This window comes from Mastigoproctus giganteus, chromosome 13, assembly GCF_048544385.1.
Source record: "Mastigoproctus giganteus isolate SK-2022 chromosome 13, ASM4854438v1, whole genome shotgun sequence".
In the NCBI taxonomy this organism is placed as follows: Eukaryota; Metazoa; Arthropoda; class Arachnida; order Uropygi; family Thelyphonidae; genus Mastigoproctus; species Mastigoproctus giganteus.
In genome coordinates this window covers 116,732,819-116,747,568 of record NC_143587.1, presented here as the reverse complement: position 1 = coordinate 116,747,568, position 14,750 = coordinate 116,732,819, and the positions used below count along the sequence as shown (strand labels likewise).

At 39.6% G+C, this 14,750-nt stretch overlaps 1 protein-coding gene across 1 annotated transcript in view; it reads right to left on the bottom strand.

Annotated features, from left to right (window-relative positions):
* LOC150076383 (diacylglycerol lipase-beta-like) overlaps positions 1-14,750 on the bottom strand; it is a 281,587-nt gene that overhangs the window by 44,461 nt on the left and 222,376 nt on the right. Inside the window, exon 11 of the mRNA XM_090387345.1 lies at positions 7,196-7,835. Within this exon, the coding sequence (XP_090243471.1) occupies positions 7,196-7,835 (640 nt within the window). The remainder of the gene's footprint in view (positions 1-7,195; positions 7,836-14,750) is intronic.

The window sequence follows — 14,750 nt, the reverse complement described above, 5'->3', positions numbered from 1 at the left end:
ACGGCACAAGGACAGCAAAGGCCATAATGTGCCTAACTATGGTGATGTTATTTACATAGTTCTATCTGTATAGATGTTATTCAAGTTTATACCGCGTTGTACAATTTTATCTGTTTGAGGAAATCAAAAATTTTGGTCACATGTGGTGTGTCTGCTAGTAGGTCAGAAATGCTGAGAGAGGTGTCCATCGTCGGAAATGAGATAAACATAGCTTGTCGCTCAGGACTGTACTTGGTACAATCAATAAGTAGATGGTGGACACTGAGCTGAGTGTTGCAGTTTGTACACAGTGGTGGGTCAGTGGCTGCAAGCAAGTAAAGATGTGTCAGGTGCATGTGGCCTATCCTTAATCGGGCTAATATGACTTCTTCGTGTCGGTTCTCACGTATACTAGATCTCCATGATTTTAGATCTTTTTTTAATGCCAAGTAGCTTATTGTTGACTTGATTATGCCAGATATGTTGCCATTGTTCAAGGCATCGTTTCTTTATAATGTACTTGTAGTCAGATGCAGGTGTAGTGAAGGATTGTTCTATAGGATCGGTAGCAGTTTTGGCAGCTAGGTCAGCCTGTTCATTTCCAGAAATTCCAGCGTGACCAGGGATCCAACATAACAGAACTTGTTGTTTCTTCTGGTTTAATTTAGTCAGAGTATTCCAGATCTGTCTAAGTAAGGGGTTATCATTTTTTGTACTGTGTTGTATAGCTTGGATAGCACTAATGGAGTTAGTATAAATGACACTGTGCAGTCTAGTTCTTAAGAGTGGGTAGAGTTCTGCAGTATAGCTGCTACATTCAGTGGGGAGTTTTTTGGACATAGTGATGTTAGGAAATACTGCTGCTGCACCAACAGGCTTTTTAGTTTTAGATCCATCTGTGTAGGTCGGTGTGTACTGGCCGTGCTGGGTTCTCAGTGTGGCATGTATTTGTAGCATGTTCTGTTGGGACATGGTGTGTTTTCTCCAGGCTGTGAAAGAAAAGTCACACGGCGGTATATGATACATCCATGGTGGGATTGCATGAGAGGCAGTAGGCTGTATCTTACTCAGATCAATTTGCCAGTGAGCTTGTAGTGAACGAAGACGTATCCCGGTTGGTGGGCTTATAGATTGGTAAGCTGTATAAAGGTTTTCCAATTTAGGATAGAAAACACCGTTTGGTGGGGTGGTTTCATGCGCTTTCAGCATATAGGCTCTGAAATGGTGATGTAAGGTACGCCCCCAGTGCAAGATGAAGAGCGCTGTGGTGTACAGGATCTAGCTAATGTAAGGCGCTTGGTCTAGCAGAGCTATATGCTACAGAACCATAGTCCAGATGTGACCGTATCAATGCACTATAGAGATATAGTAGCGTGTAACGGTCGGCTCCCCACATTGTGCCTGATAGAACTCTTAAAATGTTAAGCTTTTTAAGACAGTTAATCCGGAGCATTTTTATACGATCAAGGAAAGAGTTTTTGGTCGAATATAGCACCTCCGTAGCCGAGTAGGAGTGCAGTAGCACACGCTCTTTGAGTAGACCGGGGTTCAAGCCCCTGACTGCTGAATACGGTCAATCTGCCAACCTGCACTGGACCAGCATGGCAGATTATGGTCCATTTCCCTCAGCATGAATTGTTGAGGAGGCTTCCATCCTGCAGTGGGTTGATAATGGCTGCACTTGACCTATCACACCCAGAAAGCGGACACTAGGGACAACTGGTATGACTTGATTTTCTAGTCTAAGTTCCGGATGTTGGTGTAGGTTACGCTTCCTACAGAAGTGTATCCCAACTGTTTTTTGGTGTGAGAGACGAAATCTATTGTTTTGGGACCATTTAGCTATTTTGTTGATGGCACATTGCAACTGTCTTTCTATCATTCGCATGTTAGGCGATACTGAAGTCATCAGCATACAGGGTAGTGGATATTGTTTGTGGTAGGTCATGTGTTATTGAATTCATTATTATACTAAAGAGAGTGGCACTTAGCACTGACCCTTGTGGTACTCCTCCTTCCTGGATGAATTTTGAAGATAAGTGGTTGTGAACTCTAACTTGAAATGAGCAGCAGTACAGGAAGTTTCTGATAAACTGTGGTAGGTGTCCGTGTAATCCCAGATTGTATAGGGTTCGCATAATACTATATCTCCAAGAAGTGTCAAAAGCTTTTTCGATGTCCAAGAAGACTGCTGCAAGATGTTCTTTTCGGACGAAGGCGCCACAAATGTTTATTTCTGTCTTGATCAAAAGGTCAAGAGTGGATCTACCTTCCCGGAAACCACATTGCACAGGATTTAGATCATTTTGAGCTAGAAACCAGGTTAGCCGGGCGATGACCATTTTTTCGATGACCTTGCTCATACAGCTAGTGAGTGAAATAGGTCGATAATGTTACGTATTTGTAGGGTCTTTGCCTGGTTTTGGTAAAGCCAGAATGTACACATTAGCATTAGCAAAGGCATATGATGCAAGAAAGCAAGCTTATGCAGCATCAGCCAAAAAAAAAAATAAAAAAAAAAAAACCACTCCCATTTCACCCCTCCATTCGTTCGAAATACCTGTACAGCTGAGCCTTAAATTTATTTAGGCTATCTACTTCCACAACAACGGATGAAAGTCTGTTCCACCAACCAACTACCCACTGGCTAAAGGCAAATTTCCGCACATCTATCCTACATCTGTCTTTTCTCGATTTCAATTTATGCCCTCTCATATTCTGCGAGAGAGAGTAAGAATCCCATCGGCATTGAGCATGCTCAAACCATTCAAGGCTTTATACACCTCTATCAGATCACAAAACTTAAGCCTTTCTTCGTAAGAGCAACGCTTTTTTCCATTCACTAGCCTTGTTGCCCTTCTCTGTACTCGTTCCAGCAGCTCTACATCCTTCTTGAAATGAGGCCTCCAGACCTGTATACAGTACTCAAGGTGCGGCCTGACCATTGCCTTATACAAGGGAATAATCACCTCCTTATCCCTGCTAGAAAAATTCCTGCATGTCATTGACATGACACCATGAGCTACTCTTGCAGCCCTAACTTGAAATGAGCTCAGAAAACTTCATATCTGCCTGCACAATTACCTCCAGGTCCGTTTCATTCTCTACCACTGTCAGTGTAGTACCACAGAGTTGATAAGTTGCTCTGGGGTTACTGTTTCCCATATGTCGTACTTTACATTTGTCAATGTTAAACTTCAGTTGCCACTTCTCAGCCCATGTGCTCAACCTTTCCAGATCCTGTTGCAACAGCATAGTGTCAGTAGTGTCCTTAACTACCCTGCCAACCTTTGTATCATCTGCAAACTTGGACATTAAGCTTGATATACCATCATCAATATCATTTATAAATACAGAAAACAACAATGGACCCAACACAGAACCCCGAGGGACTCCACTAATAACATTAGTCCACGATGAGCAGTGTCCATTGATTACCACTCTGTCTTCTCTCCCTCAACCATCCCTTTATCCATAGCAGCAATTTGCCTGCAATGCCACACTGCTCCAATTTGTGCAGCAGTCTTCCATGTGCAACAGTATCAAAAGCCTTTTTAAGATCCAAATATATGATATCAAAATTATTCTTTGCATCCCGTTTCTTTGTGAATACATCATAGTATCCAATCAAATTGGTCAGACAAGAGTTCCCCTTAACAAACCCATGCTGTGTCCGAGCTATAACTGAAGTCTTGTCTAGATGATCCTGCAATGCTTCTTTAATCAGTGCCTCCATTAGTTTCCCTGGAATAGAAGTTAAACTAACAGGTCTGTAATTACTCGTGTCTCCCCTCGATCCTCCTTTGTGGATTGGGATTACATTTGCACATCTCCTGTTCATGGGTACTTCCCCTGAGTCCAAGGAAGCTCTCAATTATGGCTAAGGGTTTGCTTACTTCCTTTGCTGCCTCTTTTAATAAAACTGGATAGATTCCATCCACCCCAGGTGTCTTTTTTATCTTTATCTTCAACAATTTCTCCTGCACTTTACTCTCAGCTATTACGAGATTATCTAGCTTACTGCCAGAGTTTAATACACCTCTGGAATTCCCCTCCCTGAATAACTCCTCATGTGTGAAGGTAGATGCAAGATATTCATTCAGTTTGTTAGCTACCTGAGCAGGATCAGCAACAGTTGAACCATTGATATCAAGTGGACCAATCTATTTCATCCCTTTCTTCTAGAGTTTACATAAGTAAAGAACTCTTTGCTGTTTTTCTTTGCATCTTTTGCCAAAGATTTCTCGTAATCTGCCTTTGCCTGCCAAACCTCTTTTGTGACTTGATTACAGACCAGCTTATATCTATCATAGGCTTCTGTGTCACCTGTTAATTTATATATATCCCATGCATTTTTTTCTCTGCCACATGTCTAATTAGTTCATTTGACATCCATTTAGGCCTAAATCTTGAACAATATTTCTTAGTTGGTATGAAAAGCCTAGTAGCTTCCAAAATTAATTCTTTAAATACTTCCCATTTTGAATTTGCTGTTGGTGACATCATCAGTTGGTCCCACAATATAGAATTTAAATGCTGCCTCACAACACCGTAGTCACCTTTATGAAAGCAAAAACCCTTCCCTTTACCCCTGATGGTATTTACCTCTTTGAGTAAATCCCACTTCAGCACACTGTGATCACTGCCCCTAGTGGTTCCTTTATCTGCAGATTCTTAATGCATGAAGAATCACTACTGATAATCAGATCAAGAGTACTACTTCCTCTAGTTGCCTCTCGAACATGCTGCTGTAGAAATCAATCATCCAATAAATCTACAAAATCCTTGCTAGTGTGTGAATGACAAACGCAAAAATTCCAGTCAATCTCTGGGTAATTAAAATCCCCCATTATAAGACACTCTGATTTACTGGCCCACTATTTCTCTGCACAATTGCTCATTATACTCATCAGATTCATTAGGACTATAACACACACCTACTCTCATTTTTCCTTTCCCAGTGCTTACATCACACCAAACAGACTCAACATTGCACTGTCCACCAACATCAATTGGATGCACTTCCTTAGATTTTATGTGTTTCTTAACTAACAGCATAAACCCCCTCCCTTCCTATCCAGTCTATCCTTCCTGTACACATTGTACTCTCCAAATTCCAAGTCTACACTGCTTATATCTGTGTGACACCTCGTCTCTGATATCCCAACAATATCTCAAACATGTTCAAAGGGTGACATAAATAATTATAGATCCGTTAGTTTAACTTCTGTTCAGGGGAAAATAATGGAGTCACTTGTTAAATAATTGATACGGGATCAACTAGACAAGACTGGAGTAATAGTTCAGACACAGCAAGGGTTTGTTAAGGGGAAGTCTTGTCTTACCAATTTGATTGGATAATACAATGTGGTCACAAAGGAACTGGATGAAAAAAAAGAATTTTTGTATCATATACTTGGATTTCAGGAAAGCTTGTGATACTGTTGCACATGGAAGACTGCTATATAAATTGGGGCAGAATGGCATCAAGGGAAAGTTGCTGCAATGGATAAAGGGTTGGTTGAGTGGGAGATGGCAGAGAGTGATAATAAATGGGCACTGCTCTATGTGGACTAATGTTATTAGTAGAGACCCCCAGGGTTCGGTGCTGAGCTCGTTGTTTTGTGTATTTATCAATGATATTGATAGGTATATCAGGCTTAATGTCCAAGTCTGCAGATGATATAAAGTTTGGCAGGTTTATTAATGACAGTAAAGGCAGTATGTTACTGCAACAGGATCTAGAAACATTAGGCTTATGGGCTGAGAAGTGGCAACTGAAGTTTAGCATTGTACTTCATATGGGTAGCAGTAACCCAAGAGAAATGTACCAACTGTGTGGTACATTTCTCTTGGGTTACTTGGCTTACCAACACTCAGGCAGGTGGAGAATGAAAAAGACCTGGGGGTAATTGTGCAGTCAGATATGAAGTTCTCTGAGCAGTGCAGATGGGCTGCCAGAGCAGGTCATGGAGTTTTGTTGATGATATATAGGAATGAATTTTGTTGGCAGAGACAAGAAAGTGATTATCCTTTTGTATAAGGAAGTGGTTAGGGTTTTGTATAAGGAAATGGTTAACCTTGAGTACTGTGGACTGGTCTGGAGACCTTATTTTAGGAAGAACGTAGAGTTTCTATAATGAGTACAGAGAAGGGCAACAAGAGTGGTGAGAGGAACAAAGGGATGCTCTTACCAAGAGAGGCTTAAGTTCTGCAAGTTGCAGCATCTGAAGATTAGGCACCAGCAAGGTGATCTGATTGAGGCATATAAGGCATTGAATGGTTTGAGCAGGCGCAATGCTGATGGGATACTTCCACTTGCTCAGATTGAGAATCTGAGGGTGGGGGGGGCATAGATTCAAACTGAGGAAAGACAGTTGTAGAACAGATGTGTAGAAGCTTGCCTTTAGCCAGCAGGTAGTTGATTGCTGGAACAGACTTCCATCTATTATTGTGGAAGTTGATAGTTTAAAGAAATTTAAGGCTGAACTAGACAAACATTTGGAGTGACCAAATGGGTGAAATGGGAAGGTTTTTTGATGGCAAGAAAGCAAGCTTATACAGCTGATGTTCTATAAGCTTGCTTTCTTTCATTATATGTCTCAACTAATGCTAATTTTTATGCTGGAAAACAATAAAACTTTTGAAAACAATTAGGACAAGATGGTAGATGTTTATTGACCTAGTGGGAGAAGAAGAAAAAATAACCTAAAACTTTAAACAAACACAGCATCAATGCTTGTCTGGCACCATGCCATTCTTCATGCAAAATTCAAATAGTTGCAAAAAGGGACAGGGCATATGACAAGTTCTCGCACCCAATTTCTATATAAAAACCATAACAAAATCACTTCTGAAACTGTTGCAATAAAAGTTTGATTGTATTTAGGAAGGTAGTAAAAATTTCTGAATTTTAATCATCGATTAATGGTTAACACAGGAATGTTATTTTCAAAGGGCACCTGTGAGGTGCACTGCCACCACCACTGGGTTAAAGAGATATGGACCATAATACAATGGCAGCGGCAGGACACAAAGTTTAATTAGGTAGATATATCTCAATTCTTTTAATTTATTCACCACTTGTCATTTAAATTTTAGATCCTCGATTTATGTCACATACAATTTGAGCTTTTAGCTGTAATCCATCTTAACTATGCATTAAACAGGAAATGTCAGAGGCTTATATCAAACTTAGAATAAATTCAAAACTCACCTTTGGTTGTTGGCTATGAGCAAGACATTTTATAATGTCACCTGCAAGTCCTTCTCCTCCACACACACCAAGAGTTTGTACAATGTCATCACCATATACCACAGTTAAGATAAACTGCTCTGAATATTTTAGGGCACTTTCAGTTATCACTGCAGGTGGTGCAAATGCATAGCACTTTAAAGTGGGATATATTGGCCTCAACAGAAAACCAAGAATACATGCAATAGCAGCTCCTAAACTATGCCCAGTTAAAACAAGGGTATAATCAGGGCATTTATTAAAAGCAGCTTGTAAAATACCTTCATCTATAAGTTTTGATTTCAAATACAATGCTGTTTGAAGCATACCATGATGACATAAGGTATTCTGAGGACAGCCATCAGCAGTTAGCAAATCAAACCCCCCAGCCAGATCAGTCATGCAGTCTGGAACTGACATTGTTCCACGGGAAACTACGATAACAGATGAAGTCTGGTGGTCCAAAGCTACACAAAATGGTACTTGGTATATATAATCAAAAAATGAAACATAAAATAATTCATCCTGTTTTAATCCTGTAAGATGCATCAAGGCGGCAGTATTGCAACGACAACTATTGTCATCTATAATGTTTGGAGGTTTCCTTACACAAAAACAGCACCTAAGAGAAAAAATAAATAAAAGAAAAATTCAGTTTTCTAGTGATGTACATAAAATATGTTGCATAAATGCATAACAAGCATGTGGACATGTGTAAAATGTTGTAATGCAAAGACAATGATCATTGGTTAATAATATAGAGTGCCAAAGCCCATCCATGAATTTCCGGCCATGCAATAATATTATGCATGGTGGAAAACTCATGGATTTACCAATAACTTTTTTCATATTTAGTTGACTCAAAGTTACAGAAAGAAGGAAACAAAACTTTTTTTTTTTTTTTTTTGTATTGCAGAGGTGGTTGAAAGTAAGCTATGTGAGAATGTCACATAGCTATGTGGGAATAACAAATATCACTACACTGGTTAGTTTAATAGGTCAACTGAAAGATGGTTCCTAAAAGGATAGTACACAGAGAGAGGTCATAGCTTATATTATCATGGGTGAATTTCTGCTTAAAGCCTTTAATCCTGCAAACATCAATATCTGATGAGTCAGGTAATATAAAAGCATGTGACATGGATGGAAGATATGAAAAGGCAATAATGTGGAGTGATGTAATGGGGATCTGGCATTAACAATCTGAATGTTATCAAGCTAAGCATGATACAGAAGCGGTGAATCTTCTTTGTTAAACAGATGCGTTTGCTAGTATGGAATGGGTCTGCTTGCTCTTCTCAAGGCACTAGATACTTTGAATTCTGAGCAGTGCAGTTATTCCAACTATTAACAAGTTCTACAGAGCAGGTTCTTTCCCCTTCCAGCAGCATGATGCCCCTGCCATAGTAGAGTCATTGAGAAAGACATGAAATAAATCAACAGCCAGTCTAGAATTTATATTTTATGCCCACAGACATTCCAAGAATAGAGTATCAGCTTCTAGTTTTTGGTCAATGATGATGAAATGTAAAATATTACATTTCATCATCTTTCCAGACCTGTATACAAAACTTACTTACGAGTGGTTATTTCTTGTAAAGCCATTCTTGATAAGGAACATTCATTAAGATCATTTACTGAACTGGATCACCATTCAAAAAACAGACTAGACTTGATGACTATTTGTATATACAATATTATTGTCTGCAAGCATTTCCATCTTAAATGAAGTAATTTTACATTAACCATTCAAGAAACAGTGACAAAAGGTAAACCTTAAATAGTCAGATGAAGCTGTAGCACAGCGCCAATTTTTATACTTTTAATATTAGTACAGTATTGTTATCTTTTTTAAAAAAAAAAGGATTTTGTAAACCTAAATGCAGTTTTACAATTTCACTTTAGAAGCACTATAGCATTGCAAGTAATAGACTTTTCTCAATGAATACTTTCTGGTTGGTCACATAATACTATATCAGAAAAATTTTCTTTCAAGGCACGAAGTAATATAATGCTTGGCAATGAAAATGATTACTGAAGACCAGAAAACCGATTACTGCATGGGAATTTGGGGTGTCCTTATTTCAGAAACTGCTGATGACACATCATTACTTGACTATATTGCTGCAGAGGATGGAACAGTGTTTTCTTTATAATGGGATAGTTTTCAAAATGGAAATCACCAAACTCCTTGTAGCAAGAAGTTCTGTCAAACCATGTTCAATGTGACGGTCATGTTGGAAGTGATCTTTGGCTACAGAGAAACTATCACTATAATTTCATTCTGGGTAATGAAACTGTCAATAAGGAATCATATTGAAAATTATGTGCATATTGTGAATGGTGATTGCAAAAAATGCCTGATATTAGCATTAGTCAAGGCATATGATGCAAGAAAGCAAGCTTATACAGCAAAAAAAAAAAAAAAAAACCTTCCCATTTCACCCATCTGGACACTCCAAATGTTTGTCTAGTTCATCGTTAAAATTTATTTAAGCTATCAACTTTCACAACAACAGATGGACATGTGTTCCAGCGATCAACTACCCACTGGCTAAATGCAAACTTCCACACATCTATTCTACAACTATCTTTCCTCAATTTGAATCTATGCCCCCTCAGGTTCTTAATCTTTGCAAGCAGAAGAATTCTATCAGCATTGAGCCTGCTCAAACCACTCAAGGCCTTATACACCTTGATCAGATCACCTTGCAGGTGCCTAGTCTCCAGATACTGCAATTTGCAGCACTTTAGCCTTTCTTCATAAGCACACCCCTTTGTTCCTCTCACCAATCTTGTTGCCATTCTCTGTACTCGTTCTAGCAACTCTACATCATTCCTAAAATGAGGCTTCTAGACCTGTATACAGTACTCAAGGTGTGGCCTGACCATTGCCTCATACAAAGAGATAATCACCTCCTTGTCTCTGCTAGCAAAATTCCTATATAGCATTAACATTAGTAGAGACATATGATGCACGAAAGCAAGCTTATGCAGCATCAGCCAAAAAAAAAAAAAAAAAAACCACTCCCATTTCACCTCTCCATTCATTCCATATACCTGTCCAGCTCAGCCTTAAATTTATTTAGGCTATCAACTTCCACAACAAAGGATGGAAGTCTGTTCCAGCCAATTACCCACTGGCTAAAGGCAAACTTCCGCACATCTATCGTACATCTGTGATTCCTCAATTTGAATTTATGCCCTCTCAGGTGATTATTCTGAGCAAGAGGAAGAATCCCATCAGCATTGAGCATGCTCAAACCATTCAAGGCTTTATACACCTCAACCTGATCACCTCGCAGGTGCCTAGTCTCCAGACACTGTAATTTGAAAAATTTAAGCCTTTCTTTGTAAGAGCAACCCTTTGTTACATTCACTAATCTTGTGGTCCTTCTCTGTACTCGTTCCAACAGCTCTACATCTTTCTTAAAATGAGGCTTCCAGACTTGTATACAGTATTCAAGATGTGGCCTGACCATTGCCTTATACACGGGGATAATCACCTCCTTATCTCTGCTAGATAAATTCCTGTATATCCTTGACAAGATACTATGAGCTACTCTTGCAGACCGTCGGCACTGCTCAGAAAACTTCATATCTGCCTGCACAATTACCCCCAGGTCCTTTTCGTTCTATACCACTATCAGTGTAGTACTTAAGAGTTGATATGTCACTTTGGGGTTACTGCTTCCCATATGCAGTACTTTACATTTGTCAATGTTAAACTTCATTTGCCACCTTTCAGCCCATCTTCTCAACTTTTCTAGATCCTGTTGCAGCAGCATACTGTCATTAGTGTCCTTCACAGCCCTGCCAACCTTCGTATCATCTGTAAACTTCGACACAAAGCCTGATATACCTTCATCAATATCATTGATAAATATACAAAACAACAGTGGACCCAACACCGAACCCTTGGGACTCCATTAATAACATTAGTCCACGATGAGCAGTGTCCATTGATTTCCACTCTGTCTTCTCCCACTCAACCATCCCTTTATCCATAGCAGCAATTTGCCTCCAATGCCACACTGCTATACATCATTAACAAAACTCCATGCAGCTTTGGCATCCTGTCTGCACTGCTCAGAGAACTTCATATCTGGCTTCACAATTACTCCCAGGCCTTTTTCATTTTCTACCACCTTAAGTGTAGTAAAACACACAATTGGTACGTTCCTCTGGGGTTACTTCTACCCACATGCAGTACTTTGCATTTGTCAAAGTTAGACTTCGGTTGCCACTTCTCAGCCCATCTTCCCAAATTTTCTAGCTACTGTTGCAGTAGCATACTGTCTTTACTGACATTAACAAGCCTGCCAATCTTTGTATCATCTGCAAACTTTAACATTAAGCCTGATATACCTTCATTGATATCACTGATAAATACATAAAACAACAATGGGCCCAGCACTGAACCCTGGGGGCACTCCACTAATAACATCAGTCCATGTAGAGCAGTGTCCATTTATTACAACTCTCTGCTGTATCCCACTCAACCATCCCTTTATCCATTGCAGTAACTTCCCTTGGGTGCCTCCGTAGCCAGGTGGGAAGGAGCAGCAGCAGTGCGCAGCACACGCTTCTTGATTAGACCGGGGTTCAAGCCCATCACCACCAAATACGGAGGATGTGGAAAGGTCAGGGAATGACCACCGCATATTCTCGGAGCAATATGGCCTTAGTTGCTAATGCTCCTAAAAACCAAATAACAACAACAACAACAAGTAACTTCCCTTAATGCCATACCCCTCCAATTTGTACAGTTGTCTTCCATGTGCAACATGTGAAATCCAAGTAGATGGTATCAAAATTATTTTTTGCATTCAGTTCATTTGTGACTGCATCATAGCATCCAATTGAATTGGTCGGACAAGACTTCCTCTTAACAAACCCATGCTGTGTCTGAGCTATTACTGCAGTTTTGTCTAGGTGATCCTGTATCACCTCTTTAACCAGTGACTCCATTATTTTCCCCAGAACAGACATCAAACTAACAGGTCTGTAATTACTCTTGTCACCCTTTGATCTTCCTTTGTGAATTGGGGATACATTTACACATCTCTAGTCCACAGGGACCTCCCCTTAGTCCAAGGAAACTCATAATTATGGCTAAGGGTTTGCTTACTTTGTATCCAATCAAATCCATTTACAACAGATTTGATTGGATATTGTGATGTGGTTAAAAAGGAGCTGGATGCAAGGAATAATTTTGATATCATATACTTGGATTTCAGGAAGGCTTTTGACACTGTTGCACATGCTGTGTGAATTGGAGCAGAATGGTATTAAGGGTAAATTGCTACAATGGATAAAAGGATGATTGAGTGGGAGAAGACAGAGGGTGGTAATCAATGGGCGCTGCTCTTCGTGGACTGATGTTATTAGTGGGATCCCACAGGGTTCGTTGTTGGGTCTGCTGTTGTTTTGTATATTTGTCAATGATATTGAGGAAGGTATATCAGGCTTAGTGTCAGAGTTTACAGATGATGCCAGGGTTGGTGGGGTTGTTAATGACGGTAATAGCAGTGTTCTACTGCAGGATCTAAAAAATTTGGGTAGATGGGCTGAGAAGTGGCAACTGAAGTTTAACATTGACAAATGCAAACTACAGCATATGGTAGAAGTAACCCCAGAGGAACATACCAACTGTGTGGTACTACACTTAAGGTGGTAGAAAATGAAAAAGACCTGGGAGTAATTGTGCAGTCAGATATGAAGTTTTCTGAGCAATGCAAACAGGCTGCCAGAGCAGGTCATGGGGTTTTGTCAATGATATACAGGAATTTTGCTAGCAGGGAAAAGGAGGTGATTGTCCCACTGTATAAGGGAATGGTCACTCCACGCCTTGAGTACTGCATACCAGTCTGGAGGCCTCATTTTAGGAAGGATGTAAATTTGCTTGAGCATGTACAGAGAAGGGCAACAAGATTGGTGAGGGGAATGAAGGGATTCTCTTACCAAGAGAGGCTTAAGTTCTGCAAATTGCAGTGGCTGGAGACTAGGCATCTGTGAGGTGATCTGATTGAGGTGTATAAGGCCTTGAATGGGTTGAGCATGCTGAATTCTGATGGGATTCTTCCACTTGTTCAGATTACAAACCTAAGGGGGTCATAAATTCAAATTGAGGAAAGACAGAGGTAGAATAGATGTGTGGAAATTTGCCTTTAGCCAGTGGGTGGTTAATTGCTGGAACGAACTTCCATCTGTCATTGTGGAAGTTGATAAGTTAAATAAATTTAAGGAGGAACTGGACAAACATTTAAAGGGAATGACTGTGTAAATTTTTTTTGGCTGATGCTGCATAAGCTCATACGCTTGCTTTCTTGCATCACATGCCACTATTAATACTACTTCCTTTAATATAAATGGATAGATCCCATCCACCTCAGGTGCCTTTCTTATGTTCAATTTTACCTTCATTTTACTCTCAATTATTAAAAAATCATATAGCTCCTGCTAGATTGTAATAAGCTTCTAGCCTCCACTTCCCTACAGATCTCCTTATGTGTAAATGTAGATGCGAAAATACTCATTCAGTTTGGCAGCTACCTCAGCAGGTTCATCAACAATTGAACCGTTGATGACAAGTGAACCAATCTAATTCATCCACTTCCTTCTAGAGTTTTCATAAGTAAAGAAGTCTTTACTGTTTTTCTTTGCATTGTTTGCCAAAGATTTCTCGTAACCTGCCTTTACTTCCCTAACGTCCTTTGTGACTTGATTACAGACTATCTTATATGTACCATAGGCATCTGTGTCTCCTGATAAATTATGTGTCTCATGCATATAGGCCTAAACCTTGAACAGTATTTCTAAGCTGGTATGAATAGCCTAGTTAGTAACTTCCAAGATTAATTCCTTGAATGCTTCCCATTTAGAATTTGCTGTTGGTAACATCATCAGTTGGTCTCACTTTACAAAAATTAAAAAAAATCTCTGAGCCCATTGTAGTCACCTTTACGAAAACAAATCCCCTTCCTTTTACCTCTGATGGTAGTTACTTCTTTAAGTAAATCTCACATCGCTACACTGTGATCACTGTCACCTAATGGTTCCTTTATCTGCAAATTCTCAATACATGAATAATCACTGCTGATAACCAGATCAAGAATATTACTCCCTCTGGTTGCCCTTCAAACATGTTGCTGTAGAAAATAATCCTAAAATAAAAGCACAAAAGTATTGGTAGCATGCAAGTGACCAACCCACAAGTTCCAATCAATATCTGGAAAGTTAAAATCTCCCATTACAAGACATTCTGATTTACTGGCCGACTCTATTTCTCTGCACAATTGTTTGTTGTACTCATCAAAGTCATTAGGCCTATAACACACTTCTACTTTCTTTTCCCTTTTCCTTTATGTCACACCAAACTGACTCAATATTGCACTGTCCACCATTGTCAACTGGATGCACTTCCTTAGATTTTATGTGTTTCTTAACTAACAGTATCAACTCTCGTCCCCTTCTAGCCTGTCTATCCTTTCTGTACACATTGTACTCTCCAAACTCAAATTCTGCATTCCTTATC